Below are 27,122 nucleotides of genomic sequence, written 5' to 3'. Positions count from 1 at the left end.
TTATCCTTGATATCTATGCCTGAAGTGCAAGGATGTCGAAGGCTGTATGGTTCTGGGAAAGGTAGATGCTGCATACAGGAAAATCAAGGAAACCTTTGGAGAAAGGAAATCTAGGTGTATGAATATTAGGAGCTCAGATGGAAAGTCACTTCTAGGGAAAGAAGACAAAGCAAAAAGATGGCAGGAGCATATCCAACAGTTGTATCAAGATAAGGATGTAGATAATTTAGTTCTGGAACATGAACAGGCTGTTGATGCTGATGAAATGGGAGACCCAATTTTGAGATCAGAGTTTGACAGAGCTGTGAGTGACCTAAATAGGAACAAGGCACCTGGAATTGATGACATTCCCTCTGAATTACTGACTGCCTTAGGAGAAACCAGCATGGCAAGGTTATTTCATTTAGTGTGCAAGATGTATGAGACAGGACAAGTCCCATCTGATTTTCGGCAAAATGTTGTTATACCTATTCCAAAGAAAGCCGGTGCTGACAGGTGTGAAAACTACTGCACCATTAGTTTAGTATCTCATGCCTGCAAAATTTTAACACGTATTATTTACAGAAGAATGGAAAAAGGTTGAAGCTGAGTTGGGAGAAGATCAATTTGGCTTCAGAAGAAATGTAGGAACACGTGAAGCAATCCTGACTTTACGTCTGATCTTAGAGGATCGAATCAAGAAGGACAAGCCCACGTACATGACATTCGTAGATCTAGAAAAGGCATTCGATAATGTTGATTGGACCAAGCTATTTATGATTCTGAAGATGATAGGGATCAGATACCGAGAACGAAGAATTATCTACAATATGTATAAAAATCAGTCTGCAGCGATAAGAATCGAGGGCTTTAAAAAAGAAGCAGCAATCCAGAAAAGAGTGAGGCAAGGCTGCAGTTTGTCCCCTCTCCTTTTCAATGTTTACATAGAACAGGCAGTAAAGGAAATCAAAGAGAAATTTGGCAAGGGAATCACAGTCCAAGGAGAGGAAATCAAAACCTTGAGATTTGCCAATGATATTGTTATTTTATCTGAGACTGCAGAAGATCTCAAGAAGTTGCTGAATGGTATGGATGAAGTCTTGGGTAAGGAGTACAAGATGAAAATAAATAAGTCCAAAACAAAAGTAATGGAGCGCAGTCGAACGAAGGCAGGTGATAGAGGAAATATTAGATTGGGAAATGAAGTCTTAAAGGAAGTAGATGAAAATTGTTACTTGGGTAGTAAAATAACTAACGATGGCAGAAGTAAGGAGGACATAAAATGCAGACTAGCACAAGCCAGGAAGAGCTTACTTAAGAAAAGAAATTTGCTCACTTCAAACATTGATATCAGAATTAGAAAGATGTTTTTGAAGACTTTCGTGTGGAGCGTGGCATTGTATGGAAGTGAAACATGCACGATAACTAGCTCAGAAAGAAAGAGAATAGAAGCTTTTGAAATATGGTGTTACAGAAGAATGCTGAAGGTGAGATGGATAGATCGAATCACGAATGAAGAGATACTGAATCGAATTGGTGAGAGGAGATTGATTTGGGTAAATTTGACGAGAAGAAGAAATAGAATGATAGGACACATCTTAAGACACCCAGGACTTGTTCAGTTGGTTTTTGAAGGAAGTGTAGGTGGTAAGAACGGTAGGGGTAGACCAAGGTATGAATATGACAAGCAGATTAGAGCAAATGTAGGATGCAATAGTTATGTAGAAATGAAAAGGTTAGCACAGGATAGGGTGGCATGTAGGCCGCATCAAACCAGTCTATGGACTGATGACTCAAACACATTTTTTATTTTTACTGTTCGCTACATAGACTGCTGAATTTGTAAAGGTCACACAATGCACTCAAGTACTTCTATGTCAGATAGTAAAAGGAAGTCCAGTCAGTTGACAGCCAGAAGTGGTGGCTCAGACAGCTGGATAACAGTAAGTATGTGCAATAATGTAGTCTAAAGTGTACATAGCAGTTCACTCAAAAGATGATTTGACAGTAGTGCAACCAAGAGCAACCACTGAAACTTAATAACAGTCATCACAGATAATGAGAACAATCCAACAAATGATCATTATAATACTGATTCGGTCCTGTACGCCATATTTTATTGCAAAGTCATACTACCCCTAATGCTGAAACATGCAGAAGTTCAGATATCAAGTAAAGGAGACATAACAAACGTTCCAGCAAAATATCTCTTCTACAATAATTCTCCATTTGCACTCCAGCAATATATCTCCTCCTGCATTGTGGTCTCATCTAGTTCTACACCCAGATCACTAAAAATAGAGTGATCGTCATCACATAGGTTTCTATCGACTTTCTTCTACCCTCTAGCGTTGAGTTCATTCTTCTAGCTAACCTATATTTTCCATTTGCTTCACATGACCCGACCAATAAAAGCAGTTCAGATGCATAGTTCCATTCATCAAGTTCATTTCTAACTTGGCCTTTGTCTTTCCATTGTGAGTGACCCCTGCCATTGTTCTCACCTATTTATACCAGTTATCACCCTTGCACCTTCCATGTTTTCTACAAGAACATAATAATAATAATAATAATAATAATAATAATAATAATAATAATAATAATAATAATAATAATAATAATAATAATAATAATAATAATAATAATAACAACAACAATAATACTGAAAGGTACACCCCAACGCTGCACATTTAAATCTAGCGCCTAAAAGAACTCCTGTACTAGTAAAACAGTGAAACTGAAACTATACCTACTTAGAACTTTAATTAGAAGATGTCACCACTAAAATCTGATGTAATTTTGTTATTGTGAAGTTTCCTGAACTGACTGTATTTCTACTTGTTTTGTTTGCCATTCATCAAGAAGTTTGGACATTCTTCCACAGATGCCACTACTAAAATCTATGATCAAGCACCCTGGTGCAAAGTGAAAGAACTTTTGTATTTATAATTTTTTTTACTAATCAATGTTCATTTATTTTTGGGTTGGCAATATTTCCCTTTTATTTCTGCCAGTTTTGAATCTAACCAATCCCAAAGTTTTGTAATTAATTTTCAACCCATCACAGAATTCTTCTTCTTCTTCTTCTTCTTCGATTCTCATTGTAACTTTGAAACTACCCAATAAACGTGAGAGGGTGTGGCTAGTTTAATCTTGAATGGTCTTGAACTTTCCCTGAGGGTTTATAAACTGCGGATTTTCACGTCTCTTGGCCAACTGATCATCATCTTACTACGTGTGTGTGTCAAAGCAGGAGGCCTCTTTCATCAGGCAGCGAAACTTCGACAAGGTAATGGCCACATAACATCTTTCTTTCTTGATATCTCCGCAGTTTAAACCCATGGGAAAGGTTTGAATCATTAACTATGTAACCCAGTTTTCCTAAGAATGTAACTTTCTGCCGGCTAATGTAAGAACTTCATAAAATCTTTATCTGTAAATCAGGGATAGAGATGTACCATCTCGAGCTCCCCTTCATATTGGTTTGAGGTGACTCTGTTGTGGTTTTCTTCCTTTCCGTAATGTTCTAATTTATTTTTACACGAGTCACCTCCATAGTTTGGGAATAGCCCCTGTTTCATCGGCCTAATGCCCTTTAGGTTTTAAGTGTTCATATCTAGGAGTGCAAGTATTCGCCTACATTCATTTTGTGTTTGGGCCATTTATTTAGCCGTTATTCTTGTTCCATGAAGGCCCAGTAGGTTTTGTATTAAATACCCCTGTATAATCCAGAAATTGTAAGTTGATGTCAGCTTGAATAGGCTTGGAAAACAGAGCCTGTTAGCTCTTTTTCAAAGTAAGGTTACGGTATGCTTCTTGAAGGCTAAATGTTGTAATTTTAGGAGCAAGTGCTCTTTGAATTAGGGGGATTTCTGCTCTCGTATAAATTTGTGCTCTTTTGTAAATTTGAGCTAGGTGTTCAGGAAAAGTAAAACGAAGGCTGTTAAAACCACTAATCTTGGATTTTTCCCAATCTTGTTTAATGCTTGCTACTTTTACCTATAAAAGTTGATAAATTTTGTGTTCTGGAAATATAACCTTCAATTTAAGTTTTTAATTAATTCTGACACTGTAGTTAGACCCATTCACCCCAGCACCACCTTTCACCTCTGCGTTCCACGGGTAACCCTGGAATAATAATAATAATAATAATAATAATAATAATAATAATAATAATAATAATAATAATAATAATAATACTGGGAGGTACATCTCTACGCTGCACATTTAAATCTTGCGCCTTAAAGAACTCCTCTACAGGAGAAACCTTGAACTTGAAACTGGACCAACTTATAAATTTTCTATGAAGATGGCACCACTAAAATTTGTTGTGAACTGTGTGAATTTCTACTTGTTTTTGTTTTCCATTCATCAAGAAGTTTGAACATTCACCCTGGTGCGAAGTGAAAGAACCTTTTTTGAAGAAGTTTTGTATTAATAAGTTTTTTTTACTACATGACGTTCATTTATTTTTGGGTTGGCAATATTGATCTTTTCTTTCCGCCAGTTTTGAATCTAGCCAATCCCAAATTTCTGTAATTAATTTTCAACCTAACACTGCCTTCTTCGATTTTGTGTGTAACTTTTAAATCCACCAATTAAATTGTGAGGGTGTGACTCTCTTATTCGTGAAAGGTCTCGAACCTTCCCCGAGGGTTTATAAACTGCAGATTTTCTCGTCTCTTGGCCATTTGATCAACATCTAAGTGTGGGTATGTGAAGCAGGAGGCGGGAGGTGCCTCTTTCATCAGGCAGCAGTTCTTCAGCAAGGTAATGGCCATTTAACATGTTTATTTCTGGCTAGCTCCGCAGTTTAACCCGAGGGATAGATCCGAAATTTTAATATGTAACCAACTTCTCTAAAATGTAATTTTCTGCCGGCTTATGTAAAAACTTCATAAAATCTTTAACTGTAAATTGGGGATAGAGAGTGATGCTCCCTCTCGAGCTCCCCTTCATTTTGGTTTGAGGTGACTACGTTTTGCAACTGATTTTCTTCCCTTCCGTAACGTTTTAAATTTCTTTATTATACAAGTCACCTCCAAGTTTGGGAATAGCCCCTGTTTCCTCGGCCTAGTGCCTTTTAGGTTTTTTAGAATTCAGTTCTAGGAGTGCAAGTACTCGCCTCCATTCTATTTGGTGTTTCGGGCCATTTACTTAACCATTACTCGTGTTTCATTTTTGTAAGTTGTGCCTTGATGGCAAGTAATTGTAAGGTTTTGATGTTGCCTGGGATAGGCTTGAAAAACTGAGAGCGTGTCAGCCCTTTTCAATTGTTGTAAAAGTGCCTCTGGGAGGTTTGAGGTTAAAAACTTGGGAGCAAGTGCTCTATGTATCGAGGGGTGTTCTGCCCTTGCATAAATGTTGACCTTTGTAATTTTGAGCATGTAGCTTAGGAATTGTGTAGTAAGGGCTTGAAGCCCAAGCCCTGTCTATACCACCAATCTTGTCTTTACTAGACCTGTGTATTGTTACTGGTACCTGTTACATTGTTATTTGTTGATTTAAAAAAAAAAAAAAACCTTTGTTGAAATTTTAAATTAGCTTTGACTCTGTAGTTAGACCCATTCATCCCGGCACCTTCTTTCACCTCTGCTGGTCCATGGGTAACCCCGTAACAATAATAATAATAATAAGAAGAAGAAGAAATGTGCTTAGCATCTAATCAACTATTAACAGTTACGAGAGATGCTGCCTCAATAGGCCTTTTGTATTTACACATTATTAGGTGCTAGGATTTGATCAGGGAATCTTGAATGCAAGAGGAAAGTACTGTGTAACTCAGATGGCCAAAGATTCAAAATATAATTAAATTCAAGGAATGGAAAGGTACAAGAATGGAATCCATAAAATTTTACAAAGACCAAGAGAACATAAAACTTTATGAAATTCACAACTATACAACTATTCTGATTTTTACTAAAGACTAATATGCACAAGCATGCGAGAAAGTACTGAAAACAAACAAGAAATGTCCACTAATTTGCGTCATACCATAAGACTAAACTAAATGTCTAGAACCAATTGGGTTTCAAAAACTGGATGTAAGCTACATTATTATAAGACTTATGAGATATAAAGTACTTACACAGCTACCATTTCTGCAGCCATGGCAAACTCATAGGCATTATTTGCAGCAAACTGCACGATGAGCGGCTTATCACCTAACAAAAAGAAATGTAAATTTTAAAAAAACCTCAAGAGTTCATGGAAATTATAAAAATGAGCTCATCAGGGACTGACAAGGGAACTGTCCATACTGTCATATTGAAATCAACAATGAAGTTTGGTAGAGGAGATCAGAGGTCCATAAGAAAGCAATGTACAAAAATTCAGCTGCCACTTCGATCTGCAAGTTCCTGATATTAATACGGAAATGTCTGATAGAATTGCACGCATTAGCATATAGCTCGACGTGGACAACCCTGGTGACCAACTGAAGCAACCAGGTTACCTTGAAGAGCTTTCTGTGCTAGCCAGTTGACACGTATCCCTTTGAAAGAGCAGTTATGAATCCAGCTAATGTTCTAGAGTATGCTTTACATTATTTCCGTGAAAACGGTTTCTCCCCTACTCGTGAAATAACTTTGGAAGAAAGGGAGATCGGTCGACATGTGATCGAACTAATTGAAAATCATCCCATGGGTGCCAGCATCGTCTCAGAGACGTGTCTGGAGAGAAATAATGACAGTGAAAGTGATAGTGGAAGCAGCGACACCTCATCTGCATTATCTGAAAGAAAAGGCAGCACACCAGTTCCAGTAACAAGATGTGTTACGGATCCGATTTTGAGCCCCGAGTCTCTAGCACTAAGTATTACAGTTCATGTCACAGTCTATCATCTGAAGTTGAAATCAGAAGTATAGTTCTAAGTAAAGATACTTGACTAGCTAAGAATTCACTCTGAAATGAAAGCACAGTTCGAAGTTTCGAAGCACAGTCTACGGCTCGAAATTCTATCCTTATAACACAGTTCAAAGCATAGTTCATTCTATTTACACAGTTCACAGTACAGCTCATTCTATTTACATGAAAATAATGCCACAGTCTCTCTGAGTTCATGGTACTGGATTGAAAATTAATTTAAAGAGTGAAGTGAAAGTTCTGTTCTCTAACCACACACGAACATGTGTTTGAATGTTCCTAGTTGTTCACTGCACCAATATTAAGCAAATAATATTTGTTAATTTCCTTCAAATGAGTTGATATTTCCATAATTTCTGGTAAAATAACCTTATGATTCACTGTATCGTTTTGTATTACTGTTCACAAATAAGACAACATCCGATAAATTAAATCACTGAAAATGTTAATCTCAAGAATGTTTCTAAGTCCTGAGTATCATTGATACGAATTTTATAAGTCTCGAATAGCACGAGTCGAATGTTAAAGTCATATTATCACATGCGGTAAATTTTATAAGTCCCGAGTTATCACTCTCGTAAATTAAAGTTCACATTAATACAGGCTGAAAACTTTGTAAGTTCCAAGTAAATCTCGGAGATATGTTAATCTCGACACACGCTGGATATTTTCAATGTATCGACGCACTGTTGAAAAATTTTATAAGTCCGGCGAATAGTACAACATTATGAACGACAAAGTTCCAGGTTCGCAACCCGTACAGTGAAGTAAAAATCCCTTATATGAGATTTTACCTAACTTGTTACAATCACTAAATTTAAATCGAAGTAAAATTCTTAAAATAACATCCACAACAGCTCCCACCATTCCACTAAAGGTAACTCCCTCCATATCCGCCCCTACTAACCTCCACAGCCAACAGCGCGTAAGCTTAACGCTCCGCCCAACTCCTCTCCTGCACCACACCCCCCTCTCTCAATTAAACACAGATACAACACAAGAAATGCAAGTGTCACTCATTCTGACGCTGCAAAGGCAACTAGTTCACACCACAAAAATCGAGAGGGTAAGTAAATGTATACACAACGTTTCTTGCCAAATTATAGCAGTCTTTTCTTTAAACTTAAAGTTTTTCTACCCTCCTCTCATTACAGATTCTTCACCACACATCCCTCTATAGTCGTTCCCAACATTCAAGCTATAGCCAACATCAAGCATGGACGTTCCCATTTGACTATTAGCACGAGGAAACAATTGCATCATCGTCGCCATAAGACTTACCTGTGTCGGTGCGACGTAAAACAACTTGCAAAAAAAAAAAAAAATTGCATCAGCTAGTAAAGACGCACACGGCAACACTCAGACGTGAACCTTTTATAATTTTTTCAACAAAAATACAAAGACTGTGGATTCACCTCACAAATACAGGTTTAATAATAACAACAACAACAAAATCTCCATCAGTCACACAGCCGTATACTCTATGATAATACTATAAGCTTTCAACAAGAATAATTAATGTCTTCTTTAAATGATTAAGCCACTTACGGTCCATTGTAACCATTCTACGATTTCAAATTGGGTTGCCTTTAACCAGATTCCATTCATATTTTGATCTTGTACCTCTAGGCCATAATTTTAGCCATTGACTTTCTTATTGTTCATGTAAATAAGGAGAGTTTGGCTATTTTAGAGATACTTTAAAGATTTCAATGTAAGATTGCACCAACATTAATCATTATTCTTGTACATATTTTAAACATGTTTTAATTGTGTAAATTGTCATTTAGGACCTCACAACAAGTTTCCTCATTTTTATAACACCTATGTTTCTCCAAGTAACACTATGACTAGAGTAATCAGGATACTGATCTTTATCTTTTAGGCATGAAATTACGGCTGATGATGCCCATACAATGGGCTAAACATGTCCCGTTTAATTAATATGAAAAGATGTAAATCTTAATTTTCAAGAACCCAATGTGTATTGAATAGATGGATCTCAAAAAATTTCTGTATCATTGTTGAATTACTGGAGTGTGTGTCAGAGAGATAGGATAGGAATGGTAGGAGGGGGAGTATTCATTCTGGTGACAGAAGAATTTGTAAGCTATGAAAAAGTTAAAGATGACAAACATGAAATGCTAGATGTAAGGCTCATCTCTAAAGATAATAGGCAACTTGATGTTTTTGGAGTGTACAGACTGGGAAAGGGTAGTGCTCACGCTGATTCAGAATTATTTGATAAGATAATCAGCTATGTGGGAAACGATATGGAAAGATGTGATTATAGCGGGAGATCTCAATTTACCACATGTCAGTTGGGAAGGTAATGTGAACGACAGGAAGCATGACCAACAAATGGTAAATAAGTTAATATGGGAAGGGCAGCTGATTCAGAAAGTGATGGAACCAACTAGAGGGAAGAATATTCTGGATGTGGTGCTGGTAAAACAAGATCTCTATACAGAAACCAAAGTAATAGAGGGTATTACTGATCACGAAGCTCTTTTTGCTGCAGATAAAAATAAATGTGATAAAAAGGAAGATATTAAAATTAGGACTGTTAGGCAGTATTATATGGCTGATAAAACAGGCATGAGGAAGGTTTTAAAAAGTAACTATATGTCGGTGGAAAACAGAAATTAAAAATATTAACAGACTCTGGGATGGGTTTAAAGCAATTGTTGAGGAATGCGAGAACAGGTCTGTATCTTTAAATGTGGCAAGGAATGATAAAGATCCACTATATTTAACAGAGAACTAAAGAGACTAAGAAGGAGGTGCAGGTTGGAAAGAAATAGAGTTAGAAATGGCTGTGGAAGTAAGGAGAAATTGAACTTACTAGGAAATTGAATCTAGCGAGGAAGTCAGCTAAGGATAACATGATGGCAAGCATAATTGGCGGTCATACAAATTTTAGTGAAAATGAAAGGGTATGTATAGGTACTTTAAGGCAGAAACACGTTCCAAAAAAGACATTCCAGGAAACATTAATGAACAAGGGGAGAGTGAATATGAGGATCTTCAAAAAGGCAGAAGTACTCAGTCAGCAGTATGTAAAGGATAATGTGCAGATAGAGGAGGTGACTAATACTAAAGAAGTATTAAAATTTACCTATAATTACAATGACATTTACAATAAGACATAAAAGTTGAAAACTAGAAAAACAGTTGGAACTGATAAGGTTTTGGGGGATATACTAAAGACAATGAGTTGGAATATACTATCATATCTGAAGTACTTGTTTGATTATTGTTTGCATGAAGGAGCTATACCAAATGAATGGAGAGTTGCTATAATAGCCCCTGTGTATAAAGGAAAGGGTATTAGACAAAGCTGAAAATTACAGGCCAGTCAGTTTGACATGCATTGCAAGTAAGCTTTGGGAAAGCATTCTTTCAGATTATATTAGACATGCTTGCAAAATTAATAACTGGTTCGAGAGAAGGCAGTTCGGGTTTAGGAAAGGTTACTCCACTAAAGCGCAACTTGTAGGATTCTAGCAAAATATAGCAGACATCTTGGATTCAGGAGGTCAAATGGACTATATCGCAATTGACCTATCTAAGGCATTTGATAGGGTAGATTAAGGGAGACTACTGGCAAAAATGAGTGCAGTTGGACTAGACAAAAGAGTAACAATGGGTGGCTATATTTCTAGAAAATAGAACTCAGAGAATTAGAGTAGGCTAAACTTTATCTGACCCTGTAATAATTAAGAGGGGAATTCCTATATTTCTAGAAAATAGACAGTATTATTGGACCTATATGTTTTCTTATATATATATGTATCAACTAGCAATTACCCGTGGCTTTGCTAGCATGGATTTTGTAATTTGATCAAAGTACTCGTTCCTCAACACTGTACAAAGACATAATCTGAAAATTCCTAAAGTAGAAAAATGTACCCAAAAATTGAGTTTCATTTACCCCAGAAATTCTTTGTAAACCATGCTGTGGTATTACCTTTTGGGGCTAAGACTACCATCCGACATAGAACTGTACATGTGAGAAACAGTCTTCTCTCAAGTCGAAAACATAAACACACGTTTCTTTATTTTTAAAGGAGATTCCAAATACCTACTCCCACATCTGTAATATCCTCAGTTTCTGAGATACCGATATACATAAGTATCCCCATAAAAAGAATTAAATCCCTTTAGCAGTCCTTCCCCACCCCTCACCCCGATCTAAGTGTATTTTCCGAAAACAAAAATACATGTTCCTTGATTTTTAAAGGAGATTCCAAATACCAATTTTCACGTCTGTAACATCTTCAGTTTTTAAGATAGAAGTATCCTCATAAAAAATTATTCAACTATTTTTCACTTCTTTCACCCCCTGTTAAGTGCCTTCTCTGAAAACAAAAAGGTACATGTTCCTGTATTTTTAAAGGACTTTGCAAATACCACATTTATTGTCTCTAACATGTTAAGTTTTTGACATATAATATAGATATACCAGTACTCATTTTAGAAATTCACCTGCTTTTCTGATTCTTTTCAGCCCCTTAACTGGATTTTCTGAAAACAAAAAAAAAAAAGTGTTTCATTATTTTTAAAAAGCAAAGCAAAGTCATCTCCATACAGGCCATGAAGGCCCTTGGAGGGGTGGAAGGTAAAGGCTTCCACCATTGTTAACCTCGGCACTTGATGGGGGTTGATGGTTAGCTCTACGCCCGGCTGCCTTTGCCCCCAGGAATTACCCTGGTACTCATTTTTAGTGTAGTCTGAGTGAACCTCAGGGCCATGTGCACCTCCGGAAGTGGAAATCTCGTTTCTTAAATTTTACGACTTCCTGACGGGGATTCGAACCCACATCCTTCCGGGCGAACCAAGCACGCCTTTACCGCCTCAGCCAGGCAGCCCCTCATTATTTTTAAAGGAGATTCCAAATACTAGTTTTCATGTCTGTATGTCTGTAACACCTTCAGTTAAGATTATTCCTTCAGTTTTCGAGATAAATGTATACTCATACAAATAATTCAACTTTAACTTCTTCTTCTTCTTCACTTCTTTCCACCCCTCTCCCGCCTTAAGTGGACTTGATATAGATGTAGATTCCCATAGGGAATCTGAAATATTTGTCCTGAATGAGTAAATTTATAATACCAATATAAATGTTACGTAATTGGACATTATACATTTTCCAGCTAACTCATTCCTGGTTGCCAGCGTTTCACCCCCATGTGCTAGGTTGGGCTCGTCAGTTGGTACCTAGCACACCTACCAAGACGCATGGTTAGTGCATACTGTGGAGGCCACTGCGTAGGGCCCCGCTTTTGTAACATCGTCCCCTGTGCAAAATGATTCAAATGACTGTTGCATTTCAAAATCTCATGTTGGGGTGAAATTGCCATACTTTCTTGATGGATATTTAGATGACTTGTACTAGCAACATTTTCTCTTGAGGTACTTGAAGCACAAAACAAGGTTTTAATGGAAGATTGGTCTTCTTTCATTTTAGCTAAATTCATATGATTTTTTCCTTTACTATGAGATGTAACAGCCTGACGACCCATGTTTGATAAATCAATTGATTTTTTGCAAGTGTTGCAATGAGCTTGTGAAATGGTAGGTCCTTTGCTTAACCCATTCCAGCCTGGGCCTTAATATCCTTAACAAATGTTCTGGACTGGGCATTTTTAGGGATATTTTAAACATTATATCTCTGTACCTGTAGTAGATACTTGCATGATTCTTTCTTCTTTGTGCTTGTTTGAACAACTAGTTTTGAAAGACGCTGTTTTTATTATGTCAACTATCACTTGAGATTTTAAAATTGTTTATATATTATACCATTTTTTGAGAATGGAAAAAATATTTCACGGATGACTAAGCAAGTACAGTTTTCTGAAATACTGTTATATTTACCCTATATTGCTAATATAAAATGTGCATTGTAATTAAAAACAACAATGAGTACGATATAAAAACAATAATTTATCAATAATAGTAACTGTACCGGGTGGTACACCTCCACGCCGCTTATTTAAAATTTGCGCCAGTTGAAACTCCTCTGCTGGAGGAAGTCTGAACTTTATCTATGATATTAATTTTCAACTTTCTCAGAAGATGTCACTACTTGGAAATTTTGGAGTTTTTGAACTGTGTCATTTTTGATGTAATTTTGTTTTGCTTGTAGTAAGAAGTGTGAACTTTCTCTTCTAGAGGACACTACTGAAGATCAACAATAGTGCACCCTAGTGCGAAGTGAAAGAACTGTTTCTTGGAGAAAATTTAATTTCAAAAGTTTGTTCTTTGCTAAATTTCTTTCAGTCATTATTTAAGTTGGCAATATTAACCCTTTCTTTCCCCTTGTTTTGAATTTAGCCAATCCCGAATTTCTTCTATTTATTTTCCACCAATTATGTGTTTCTTCTTCCGTTTGTGTAGGGGTTTTCTCGGTTAGCCAATAAAGTTCTTTTTGGGAGGGTGTTCTCATTCCCCTAACGCCTCGAACTTTCCGCGAGAGTATATAAACTGCTGATTTTAGGGTCTCCGGGCCACTTCTGTTCCATCTTTTCGTGTGTAAAGTACATAGCAGGGGGCGGGAAGCGCCTCTTTCTTCGGCGGCAGTCAACAACCAGGTAATGGCCGATTAATAACTTCTTTTCTTGCTTGCTCAGCAGTTTAACTCTCGGGGCGGGTCCGAAGTTTTTCCATTATGTAACCTTCCTTAAAATGTAAAGAAACTAGTATCTATTCTATCTTTTAAACTACATATTGGGATAGAGAGTGCTTAACCCTCTCGAGCTCCCACTCATATTGTTTTGAGGTGAACTTACTTTTCACAACCTATTCTTCTCTAATGTAATGTAATTTGTTTCATTCTAAAGTCACCTCTTTAGTATGGGATTAGCCCTTGCATTAACGGCCTAGTGCCAAGTAGGTTTTAAACAAGTGTGTTAGGAGTGCATGATCGCCTCCTCTCAAGCTGGTTTTTTAGAGGCCATGTAATTTTCATGTTTCTTTTCTTAATAGGCCTCAGTAGGTTGGGTATTTTACCCCTGTGCCTATGTCCTTTGAGGACAGCTTGAAAGTCGAGTTAGGTGTGGCCTTGTGATAGGCTTAAATTTTGAGAGCGGGTGGCTCTTTCTTGAAAAATGGTGTGTTGTATGCCTCGAGGAGGCTTCTCTGTGTAATTTGGAGCAAGTGCTCCTGGGCGTGAATGGGGTTTTCGGCCCCTTTGTTGAAAACTGTATATCGTAAAGTTGAGCTGATTGCTCAAGGATTGTGAGCGCGGGGCTCGAAGCCCAAATCCTGTAAATACTGTAATTGTACTTTTGTTGCCTTGCTACTCTGTACCTGCCATGTTTGTTATTTCTTGATTTTGAAAAGAAAATATAACCTTGTTAAATTTTAAATTCACTTTAATTTCGTAGCCCGAGACCTATTCACCACCCCGCACCTTCTTTCACCTCTAACTACCACAAAAACACGGTAACAAGTGGTAGCAGAGCGTGGTTGAATGGGTCTCAATTTAGCCCCTTTTGACGGCTAAACATTGTTTTGTTCCGAACTCTAACCATTTTCTCAGCTGCTGGAATTTTTTGAGTTTTCAAAATTGTTCTGTCATCATGCCCGGCCCTCGCGATGTTCTCCATCTTAACTATTTGCGCAAAGAGGAGTTGATCTATGAATTAACTATCAGAAATGTGCAATCTGGAGGCACGGTTGCAGTAGACACTAACAGGCTTAGAGAGTCCCTTGATTTGCCCATTTCCATCCCCACCTTGGGAGAGAAAGAAATTGACGACTCTCTTTCCACGATCGTCGAGAATATTACTGGGCTAGCATCTGTAGTTAGTTTTTTTGATGAAAATGACCCTTCGCCTAATCAAATTAAGCGTGTGCAAGCCAGACTATTTCATTTTTCAAATAGAGTTAACGATCTATTGTCTCTAAAACTGAATGACGTTCATAGGAAGGAAGCTAGTACGCTGCTTGAAAATATTTCTGAATTATCTAATAAGGTCACTCAATTGTTAACTGGGGAAGTTCCTCCCAAAACTGATCAACCCGCTACGGTGGATGTAGGTAGCGAGGAAGAGCCTCCTAAGGGAGAAGTCAATAGGAAAACTGTTGGAGCTCAAACTATCTCTGCCCCATTGGACAACGAGTCTGAACGCCGTAACTCATTGAATAATGTACGTGCTGAATTAACTTCTTTGCCACTTAAACCTTTACTGACTATGTCACCTGGGTACAGCAGTTTGCCTCATCCATTGGCAATGTTGCTCAGAGGTATCTCGAAGTTTTCTGTCAACACCACCAGTGAAGTTATTTCTTTCTTAAGGTTTTTAGTTGAATTTCAGGATCATGCCCTTGTGTTTTCTCTTTCTCCATGTCAAATTTTACAAATCATTTATCCTTATGCAATTGGTATTCTCTCCGACAAAATAGTAAGAGCCATAGCTGAACAGTCATCCATCGAAGATTTTCATGCACACTTGCTTGCAAATTTTATTCCTGCCCGCGCGAGGTCATCTCTGATTCAGAAGTACTATTATCGCGTACAACGTTTGGATGAAAACTTGGCAGACTTCATCCAAGATATTAAATTCTATACTAGGGTATTTGCTCTTCATTTTCCTGAAGACCAGATTGTACAGGCTATTGTAGAAGGAATTTCACCATCTTATAGGTCATATTTATGTTTCGCGGCGTGCCCGCAAACTTTCTCTGAACTTGAAGCATTGGCCGTCTCAGCGGAAGGAGTTAGATACGCCGATTCTTTGCGTGTCGCGAGAGAACCCCCGCCTTCCTTTAGTAATACTCGGCCTCCACCTCGCCAATCAGTCACACCCCGTAAATGTTATGCTTGCGGATCGCTTGACCATCTTCGCAATAAGTGTCCACTGATCAAGTCTAGTAGGGCAAATAATGGAGCTGGTTCATCACAAGGCTGTTTTAAATGTGGGGCTTTCTCACATATCGCCAAGAATTGCCCAAACTCAAATAGCACCCCCTCCTGCTCAACTTCTGGTGCAAATTCCACCAATGCCAATAATAAAATGTGACTAGCGGCTTCGGCTGAGTCGACTAATTCATCTTCCCGAGACTCAGCCCCTGGTAAACAGTTCGAAAGTTCAGGGACAACTCAATCTGCAAATCCATCTTTTGAATGCCCCAAAGAGTGTCTTAGGATTGCGGCGGATACCCCCGCACCTGTTCCTTTTCTTAAGATTGAGTTAAATAACGAACCTATAACAGCTCTATTAGATTCAGGCAGTGTTTGTTCTGTTATTTCGGCTGATTGGTATTCAAAATTGAAATCTGTTTGTAAGCTTCCTAACTATTGTTTGTCTGCGATCCAATATGTTTCGGCTAATTCCTCTCCATTAGAAATTCTCGGTTGCTTATATGTCAAAATTCGTATTTTTAAATTTACATGGAAAATCAAATTGTTCGTGGCCAAGCACCTGTCTTGCCCCATCATATTGGGAGCTGGCTTCATTTCTCACACTTGTCTTGTGCTCGATCTTCAGAGTAGGTCGTGCACTTTCAAATTTGCCTCTAATTGTAAAATCCCATTATTGAAGTGTAATTCTGTATCATGTTCATCTATTTCGCCTACCCAGGATGAGATGTCGTTAGACCTTAGACATCTACCTGAGGAGCAGGCTGATAGTATTCGTAAGTTGTGTCAGTCGTTTCCAGAGGTGTTCTCTGAGACTCTTGGTGTTACTGACCTTATTGAATACAAAATTGAGGTCACGGATTCGATTCCTGTTCGTTTTCCACCTTATAGGCTATCTCCACCTAAAATGAAGGCTCTGAAAGAAATCATCGATCAGATGTTGAAGGATGGTACCATTAGGCCCTCCAAGTCAGCGTATTCGTCGCCTATTTTTCTAGTCCCAAAACCCCAGGGGGGCTTCAGGCCTGTCATTGATTATAGGGCTCTCAATCGGAAGGTGGTGTTACAATCTGTGCCCCTTCCCGACCTTCATTCTTGTTTTTCATGGTTCCGTAAGGCCAAGTTCTTCACCATCTTGGACTTGAATCAGGCCTACAATCAAATTCCTCTAGCCGAAGAGTCTAAACATCTTACAGCGTTTGCCACGGACTGGAATTTATACGAATACAACCGCGTGCCTTTCGGGCTCCTCACGGGAGCAGCTGTACTCACTAGGCTGCTAGATAGGGTCTTCTCCGACATCAAATTTGAGTACTTGTATCACTACTTGGATGATGTCGTCATATTTTCAGAGACTTTTGAAGAACATCTAGATCATCTGCGAGAAGTTCTCGATCGCCTTCGTAAGGCTGGGTTAACTGTCAAGTTGTCCAAGGTTGCCTTTGCTAAGCCCTCTATGTCATTCCTAGGGCATATTGTGTCACCTGATGGTGTTGCTGTCGATCATTCTAGGACACAGGCCATCCGCGATTTTAAACCTCCCAAGGACATTAAAGGTATCGCCAGGTTCATTGGTATGGTGAATTTCTTCAGGAAGTTTATTCCTAACTTCGCTAATAGAGCGGCGCCCTTGAACCTTCTTCGTAGGAAAGGCATCAAATTCGAGTGGGGACCTTCTCAACAAGCCGCTTTTGAAGATCTTAAATTAGCTCTCTGTAATGCCCCTGTACTTGCTATGCCCGATTTCTCAAAGAAATTCATCGTCCAAACCGACGCGTCGTCGTCGGCGGTAGCTGCAGTCCTTCTTCAAGAGACTGAACTAGGGAGGCGACCCATCGCCTATGCATCTAGGACCTTGTCGGCTCAAGAAGCCAAGTATTCTATCTATGAGCTTGAAGGGTTGGCAGTCTTATTTGCCTTAGAAAAGTTCCGTCTCTATCTGGAACACGTCAAATTCGACCTGGAGACAGATAATCAAGCCTTAAGCTGGGTCTTAGGTAGGCCGCGTCGTACTGGTCGTATAGCCCGTTGGGCCATCCGTATTTCTGCCTTCCAATTCGATGTCAGGCATATCCGAGGTACCGAAAATGTTGTTGCTGACGGACTCAGCCGTATGTTTTCCAACGACGTCGAGACCCATGAACCGGTCGATAGTTCTTCACCTCCCGAGTCCATGCTATCTGGTGTTAATGCCATCTTAACAGATGCTCCCATGCTCTTTAGGGATATCGAGAAATACCAACGTGAAGATCCGACGCTGGCTCCGATAATGGAAACCCTTTCTTCTGGGGAACATGTCGTCCCTTATGTTCTGAGGAATGGTGTTTTATGTTGCCCTTCGAGGCATGACAAGATGATGAAAGTTGTCGTTCCAGCTGTTCTTGTACCTATGATCTTCAAGTATTATCATGAGACCCCATTAGGAGGGCATCTTGGTATCTTTAAAACCCGTGAAAAGATTCGTGAAATGTTCATCTGGAAGGGTATGGACGGTGAAATCCGTGAACTAGTTAAGGCTTGTAAATCCTGCTTGCTTAGTAAACCCACCATGTCCACCAAGGTAGGCCTTCTGTCTTCGCATCAAGCGTCGCGCCCCATGGAACGCCTGTATATTGATTATGTAGGACCTTTCCCCCAGTCGAAGGGAAATGCCAACAAGTTCATCCTTGTATGTGTAGATGGTTTTACAAGATTTTCCTGGTTATTTCCGACTAAGCTGGCTACCGCTCAGTCCACCATTACTTGTCTAAATTCTATCTTTGCTTCTTTTGGTCCGTGTCAATATATTGTATCTGATAATGCTAAGGCTTTTACATCTAATCTTTTTCGTAAATTCTGTTTTGACTTATCCATCTCTCATGTAACTACTTCTGCTTATTACCCTCAACCATCTCTGGCTGAACGGGTTAATCGTAATCTCAGGTCCGCACTTATTGCCTATCATCATGAAGATCATTCCAGGTGGGACACGTCCCTGCATTGGTTAGCTTTTGCTTTGAATTCGGCGGTTCATGAATCTCACAAGTTTACTCCACCTTCTTTGATGTTCAAGTTCGTTCCCAACACGCCGCTCTCTAACCTCTGGTCTCTGAGTGACATTCTACCCGAGACAATAGATCCGGATAATATTAAAGATCTTTGGAAGAAGGCTAAAGCCAATCTTAAAGTCTCTCATGAAAAGGTTAGGGAAAGATATGATCGTGGACGGAGACCCACCCATTTGAAGGTAGGTGACCAGGTGATAGTCAAGAATTTTGTTCCCGCGGGCAAGCTTGCCCCCAGATTTCATGGGCCGTGTATCATTCTAGATTTCCTTACGCCGGTCACATTATTATTAAGCAATCCAGCCACCGAGAGGATATTTATGGTTCACCTGTCACAGGTGAAACCAGTGTAATTTCTGGGTTAACTTGCTTCATATAATCGTGAAAGGAATGTGAAGGTTATATTTTTTTGAGTTTTCACCTTTAAGGCATTCTGCCCCTTCTATAATATTTTGTTTTATATGTAAGCGTTTTGTAAAACCTTCCCCGATTCGTTAAACTGCCATCCTGTCGTTGCCACGGCCATTACCACGCTCCCGTCTCCTGCTCCACTACACACAGTGGCTTGCATCTGAAAAGAATATTTGCACGCCGCTGGCCCCTCAACCTCTCCACAAGCCTGTACCCTCAAAGAAGATGATAGTCCAACAACATTCTGCCGCCGAGCTTTAATGTTTCAGTGCCCCCGCAGCAGCGCGGCGCCGTACCGTTCCTGAGGCAGGGTATGGGCCCGCCCTTCCCCAGAGAGGCCAACATGTGCACGGCGAGCCGGAGCCCTCCTCCCGGCCAAGGCTGATGTGCGGCGCACAACCTGTAACTGGCCCGCGACCTGCATGTTCACCGCGGGCGCGGCGTGCTTCAACACCACTGCTCCTCTCATAGTGCGGGCGAGCGGTATCTCAGGGTACTTGAGGGGTCCAAGCGGCCTCCTCTGGACACAAGCTGCAGCGGCCGGTCTGGCCATCCTATTTAATTAACTACATGGGCAATTACTATCAACAATTACACCACCTGGGAATTCAACAGCAATATCTGGTGGACTTAGAGAATTTTTCCTCAACTTTAAAAACTAAAGTTTTCCCTCTGAATTCAACCTTCTACAAACATAAAGATATTACTTCAGCTGTTACTACGAGAACTTTTTAAACTGGATCAAATCAAACTTTAACAATTTTGATAAATGCTTCTGCAATTTATCTCCATATCAACATCATAACTTGGACCTGGTTTTCAAAACAAAAGTTATGTTCTTCTGTGTTACCCCCTCGGAGGAACTTTTGGGGGGGGAGGTCTGTACCGGGTGGTACACCTCCACGCCGCTTATTTAAAATTTGCGCCAGTTGAAACTCCTCTGCTGGAGGAAGTCTGAACTTTATCTATGATATTAATTTTCAACTTTCTCAGAAGATGTCACTACTTGGAAATTTTGGACTTTTTGAACAGTGTCATTTTCGATGTAATTTTGTTTTGCTTGTAGTAAGAAGTGTGAACTTTCTCTTCTAGAGGACACTACTGAAGATCAACAATAGTGCACCCTAGTGCGAAGTGAAAGAACTGTTTCTTGGAGAAAATTTAATTTCAAAAGTTTGTTCTTTGCTAAATTTCTTTCAGTCATTATTTAAGTTGGCAATATTAACCCTTTCTTTCCCCTTGTTTTGAATTTAGCCAATCCCGAATTTCTTCTATTTATTTTCCACCAATTATGTGTTTCTTCTTCCGTTTGTGTAGGGGTTTTCTCGGTTAGCCAATAAAGTTCTTTTTGGGAGGGTGTTCTCATTCCCCTAACGCCTCGAACTTTCCGCGAGAGTATATAAACTGCTGATTTTAGGGTCTCCGGGCCACTTCTGTTCCATCTTTTCGTGTGTAAAGTACATAGCAGGGGGCGGGAAGCGCCTCTTTCTTCGGCGGCAGTCAACAACCAGGTAATGGCCGATTAATAACTTCTTTTCTTGCTTGCTCAGCAGTTTAACTCTCGGGGCGGGTCCGAAGTTTTTCCATTATGTAACCTTCCTTAAAATGTAAAGAAACTAGTATCTATTCTATCTTTTAAACTACATATTGGGATAGAGAGTGCTTAACCCTCTCGAGCTCCCACTCATATTGTTTTGAGGTGAACTTACTTTTCACAACCTATTCTTCTCTAATGTAATGTAATTTGTTTCACTCTAAAGTCACCTCTTTAGTATGGGATTAGCCCTTGCATTAACGGCCTAGTGCCAAGTAGGTTTTAAACAAGTGTGTTAGGAGTGCATGATCGCCTCCTCTCAAGCTGGTCTTTTAGAGGCCATGTAATTTTCATGTTTCTTTTCTTAATAGGCCTCAGTAGGTTGGGTATTTTACCCCTGTGCCTATGTCCTTTGAGGACAGCTTGAAAGTCGAGTTAGGTGTGGCCTTGTGATAGGCTTAAATTTTGAGAGCGGGTGGCTCTTTCTTGAAAAATGGTGTGTTGTATGCCTCGAGGAGGCTTCTCTGTGTAATTTGGAGCAAGTGCTCCTGGGCGTGAATGGGGTTTTCGGCCCCTTGTTGAAAACTGTATATCGTAAAGTTGAGCTGATTGCTCAAGGATTTTGAGCGCGGGGCTCGAAGCCCAAATCCTGTAAATACTGTAATTGTACTTTTGTTGCCTTGCTACTCTGTACCTGCCATGTTTGTTATTTCTTGATTTTGAAAAGAAAATATAACCTTGTTAAATTTTAAATTCACTTTAATTTCGTAGCCCGAGACCTATTCACCACCCCGCACCTTCTTTCACCTCTAACTACCACAAAAACACGGTAACAGTAATAATTACAATAATGAAAATGGGAGTTCTTATGAAAATTTATTTTAATCGATAAATTTTGTCAAAAGTTACTCAAATGTAAAAATATTGTTTCATTTACCACAAATGACTTCTCAGAAAAAGAAAATACAGTCTTCTAAACAGACAACTTTACTAATATGTGGACAATCTTACGTATTCACGCAAATTTGAAATACGTGGGAACATGCACTAGACCGTAAAACGAACTCCAATCATAATGAAATGTAAGAAATTGTTTCGAATTCATATGTCAATAATATGTTCATTTGCGCATAAACTTATAATATATCGTAAAATAGCGAAAATATTACTTTCGTCAAGCTCATGTTTGCCGCGAGAAGCCATGTCTTAGAGCTCACCGAGTGACAACATCTACTGATGCATGTTGATCGAAAATAACGTAACTTCTCTGACTTAGATATATAATACTGCCATCTGCTTAAATACTCTCGTAACTAATACATGAAGAAACACGATATAACCACCAGAATACGTACATAGCTCTTCTCGATTTTTAGTGAATTGTCAAACCTTACGACGGGCTATGCCCGCTGCGTGTCCTGAGCGTAATTGTGGCCGCTGCGAGCTATGCTCACAGTTAGACCGGAAAGAGTTAACCAGCCTGGGAATTGGGGATTGATTTTCAAGTCCAACCACTGATCATTAAAAAAGGGTTTCTTTGATGTCATATTCAAAATGAACCTGCAAAGAAAAAATAAGTTACTTTATAAAAAAATTATCATACAATACATTCAATAATTATAAATTCATATATATATAAAGACCTTGCAGAATATATTTATAATGAATTACTAAATATCTATAATCAAAATACCGTATTTACTCGTGTATTAGACCCCTCACGTATTAGACACCCCTGGCTTTTCGAAACGAAGAAAATTAAAAAATAAATCTCGCCTATAAGACCCCCAACGTAATTCGTCAGAGAACGATGACGATTGCGCTTCAAAGCGTGTACAAGTCTTATTGCAGCTCTGATAGCATCACACAAATTTGTGAATAGTTTTGTCCGTACGACCTACGCAATGAATATATCATAGAATATATATGAATATACCATATATCATACGCAATGAAAACACGTCGAATCCATGCGGTACATCTGCGTTCCGTAATTAAGAAATGTCCGCCTCTGTAGCGTAGATCAACTGCAGCTCTGATGATGTCGCACAAATAGATGAATAGGCCTAGCTTCGTGTCCAACCCGCGCATTGCAAGCATGTCTGTGTTTTGTAGTTAATAATGTCCACCAGCGTAATGGTTAGCACAATTAGTTGCTGTTTTCGGGGGTCTGACTTCGATTCCCGGTACCGCACTGCGAGAGATTTACGAATGGCAGGAAGGTTGATATGCGGTGAAAGCGATACATGTAACTTCCCTCCACTGGGGGTGTGTCTAAAAAGAGCTGTACCACCTCGGGATGAGGAAATGAGTTTACTTTAGTTGAGAAATATTCGCGGTTGTTGCTATTTATACAGCAGGCAAGATCATTAACGAAGTGGTCATTTAATATCTCGTAACTCGGGCCAATATAGGTATATATTTGGAGAGAAGTAAATTTAAAACATGATAAAAGCTATCCAATTAAAACGATTGTTTTACTGGCCAACGTACCTAACAAATAATAATAATGATAATAATAATATACCTAACCTAAACAATGTGGTCTGTCTTATCTCATGGACACCTGTCTATACAAATCCTGATGTGATAAATGTAGAGAACAAGCATGAAATGTACTTAAAAATAAGACGCTATAGTAGGGAACGAAACTATTTTTAAAAGGTTAAAAAAGACGGAACCTCGTATACTCTTGATTGCAGTGCATGGCTCAAAGAGAATGAAGGATGGCTGATGAGACTGGCAAGAGATAGCAGTGAAGATGACGTCAGTTAGAATGCCGACACGCCGCACAGTGGGTAATTTCTAGCATCCAGCGGGCCAAAAATAAGATTTTCAACCCTTGTCTTTGGTGCGCATTTTCTGTGAGTCGTGTTTATAAGACTCTTGGGTACAGTAATTAAGTATTGAAAAGTCGCGCTGTCTGATTATCTAATCTCACCGAAGGCCTAAAGTGGCTCTCTTCCGTTAGGGCATCATATTCTGGCGAGGCGAGCGTGCAGTTATTATTATGTGAAGGCTCAGTAAGGACGTCAGAACTAAATATTTCTTTAGCTTGAAATGTTATTACATTAGAAGAAGGTATGTATTTTATATAGTGTGTAGCATTTTCTGAAAATTACTATATTTTTGTCCGGAATGTGCACTTAAAATTCAGGTACAGGGGTGTCAAAGAACTATCTAATTATACAAATTTGAGCTGACTTTCAAAATGGATTGCGTTTGATTTCCGCAATTAAAGTATTTGGAGGAGTTATCTATACTTTAATGAATAGAAAACTGTGACTTTTTGCTGCGACCAGGCGCGACCATGAGAGTAATTAATTTTTTTCAGAAGCCATGTACTCTGTAACCCGGAGGTCGGTTTTCGAGCTGTTGAGGAACAGCAGGGAATATAAGCGGAACGATGATATTGCAAATGTTGTAATTGAATATATAGGCTTTGAGGATTGTTCCAAGGATATATCCAAGTCAATAAGGAAGTGTGTCAGTATTTTGTGTGCTAAAATTCGATCACGCTGGACAAAATATAGTAGAAAATGGGAAAAATTGCTGAAGTACAATAAAAGTTGGTTCGACCAGAGAATCAGCCTTGCAGAAGGACGTGCATCACAGCAATGTCAGGATGACCCTGCCAGTACTACAACTCATTCCATATTAAGAAAACAGTATTGCTCTTATGACAACAGGGTTGCCATATAGAATGGCTTTTCTCAACGCCATCACGGGAAAACGGTGGCACATAAATTTGTGAAACTCAGTATGTAAGTTCAGGACAAAGGGCTGAAGAAACTAAGCTACAAATTATTTTTATGAACTAAAGGGGACACGGGTTTTACAGGTGCCACTTTTGGTTTGTACAGAATCAGAGGAAAACTACGGCACATAAGAAACCTCAGCACTGAAATATAAGGAAAATTGAGGGAGAAAACTGACAAATAATTTTATGGGCTCGAGGAACGGGGGATGTATTTAATTGCATTTAATAAATGTATCCAGACAATAAAAGCTAGAAAAAAGACGCAATAAGCAAATACTGCAGATGACTATAAAAGATCACAGTATTAACGTAGAAGAAAGAAATCGTACACGTAGGCGTATCGCATAACTCTCACTCAACACAATACAATTACGCACTGATTTAAAGCCTAAAATACACACGTAATAAATAAATACTGTAGATGCCTTCACTACAGAAGTGAGGTGCCAGCGGTTCACAGAGCGGTTGAATATGAGTTACACTTCACTGTGATGGATGGAAAAGTCTGCAGTGCATTGTCTTCCTATCAGTCTTCCCAAAGGTGCTATATATGTGGGGCGTCCCCCAAAGGGATGAATAATATTCCTGAAGTGACTGAAAGAGTAATTAACCCAACAACGCTTAAGTTTGGGTTATGACCACATAATGCATAATGCGTGCAGACTTGACGTAAGAAAGTAGCAAATAAGAGATGCCGAGGAGAACTGGAATTGATCAGATTTCTGGGGATATACTAAAGACAATGGGTTGGTATATAGTACCATATCTGAAGTACTTATTTGATTATTGTTTGGCCGAAGGAGCTATACCAGATGAATGGAGAGTTGCTATAGTAGCCCCTGTGTATAAAGGAAAGGGTGATAGACATAAAGCTGAAAATTAGAGGCCAGTAAGTTTGACATGCATTGTACGTAAGCTTTGGGAAGGCATTCTTTCTGATTATATTAGACATGTTTGTGAAATTAATAACTGGTTCGATAGAAGGCAATTCGGTTTTAGGAAAGGTTATTCCACTGAAGCTCAACTTGTAGGATTCCAGCAAGATATAGCAGATATCTTGGATTCTGGAGGTCAAATGGACTGTATCGCGATTGACATGTCTAAAGCATTTGATAGGGTGGATCATGGGAGACTACTGGCAAAAATGAGTGCAATTGGACTAGACAAAAGAGTGACTGAATGGGTTGCTATATTTCTAGAAAATAGATCTCAGAGAGTTAGAGTAGGCGAAGCTTTGTCTGACCCTGTAATAGTTGAGGGGAGTTCCTCAGGGCAGTGTTATCGGACCTTTATGTTTTCTTATATATATAAATGATATGAGTAAAGGAGTGGAATCGGAGGTAAGGCTTTTTGCGGATGATGTTATTCTCTATAGAGTGATAAATAAGTTACAAGATTGTGAGCAACTGCAACGTGACCTCGAAAATATTGTGAGATGGACAGCAGGCAACGGTATGTTGATAAACGGGGCTAAAAGTCAGGTTGTGAGTTTCACAAATAGGAAAAGTCCTCTCAGTTTTAATTACTGCGTTGATGGGGTGAAAGTTCCTTTTGGGGATCATTGTAAGTATCTAGGTGATAATATAAGGAAAGATCTTCACTGGGGTAATCACATAAATGAGATTGTAAATAAAGGGTACAGATCTCTGCACATGGTTACGAGGATGTTTAGGGGTTGTAGTAAGGATGTAAAGGAGAGTGCATATAAGTCTCTGGTAAGACCCCAACTGGAGTATGGTTCCAGTGTATGGGACCCTCACCAGGATTACCTGATTCAAGAACTGGAAAAAATCCAAAGAAAAGCAGCTCGATTTGTTCTGGGTGATTTCCAACAAAAGAGTAGCGTTACAAAAATGTCGCAATGTTTGGGTTGGGAAGAATTGAGAGAAAGAAGAAGAGCTGCTCGACTAAGTGGTATGTTCCGAGCTGTCAGCGGAGAGATGGCGTGGAATGACATTAGTAGACGAATAGGTTTGAATGGCGTCTATAAAAGTAGGAAAGATCACAATATGAAGATAAAGTTGGAATTCAAGAGGACAAACTGGGGCAAATATTCATTTATAGGAAGGGGAGTTAGGGATTGGAATAACTTACCAAGGGAGATGTTCAATAAATTTCCAATTTCTTTGAAATCATTTCGGAAAAGGCTAGGAAAGCAACAGATAGGGAATCTGCCACCTGGGCGACTGCCCTAAATGCAGATCAGTATTGATTGATTGATTGATTGAACTGGTTGAAGAAAGAAGAATATACAGGTTCGGTTCAGGGAGGAAACGAGTCTATTGCTTGATATCCAAAGCAAAGTGCTGGCAATACCAATGATGGAAACTGCTAGAAGATTCTTCAGAGAGGCTTTCAATTCTGCAGATATTACTGGAGTAGTTCTAAATTTAATAAATCGTCTACGTGTATCTTAGAAACTCTTTCGTGTGGGTATGCCATTGATAAAGTGACATCTGGAATATATGCAAAGGAAACTATACAGTACTTACGAAATAAAAATCGTACTACGTGCCTGCACAAACTCTTGGTTCATGGAGAGGAGGTAATTAGGCACTGTATTATACCTATTAGACAACTCTCCGTGGAAGCCAAGGAGACCAGGAATAAAGATAACAGGAAACCTTCCAGAAAGGACACAAATACTGACCTTTTCCATAGGCT

The 27,122-nt window shown here is 39.1% G+C and overlaps 1 protein-coding gene across 1 annotated transcript in view; it reads right to left on the bottom strand.

The window, feature by feature from the left end:
- The window catches only part of Dus4 (Dihydrouridine synthase 4), a 111,142-nt gene that overhangs the window by 45,150 nt on the left and 38,870 nt on the right, over positions 1-27,122 (bottom strand). The window contains exon 3 of the mRNA XM_067138938.2: positions 6,068-6,143. Within this exon, the coding sequence (XP_066995039.1) occupies positions 6,068-6,143 (76 nt within the window). The remainder of the gene's footprint in view (positions 1-6,067; positions 6,144-27,122) is intronic.

This window comes from Anabrus simplex, chromosome 2 (genome assembly GCF_040414725.1).
Source record: "Anabrus simplex isolate iqAnaSimp1 chromosome 2, ASM4041472v1, whole genome shotgun sequence".
NCBI lineage: Eukaryota > Metazoa > Arthropoda > Insecta > Orthoptera > Tettigoniidae > Anabrus > Anabrus simplex.
The sequence above is the reverse complement of the archived record's forward strand: the minus strand, read 5'-3'. Positions and strand labels throughout refer to the sequence as shown.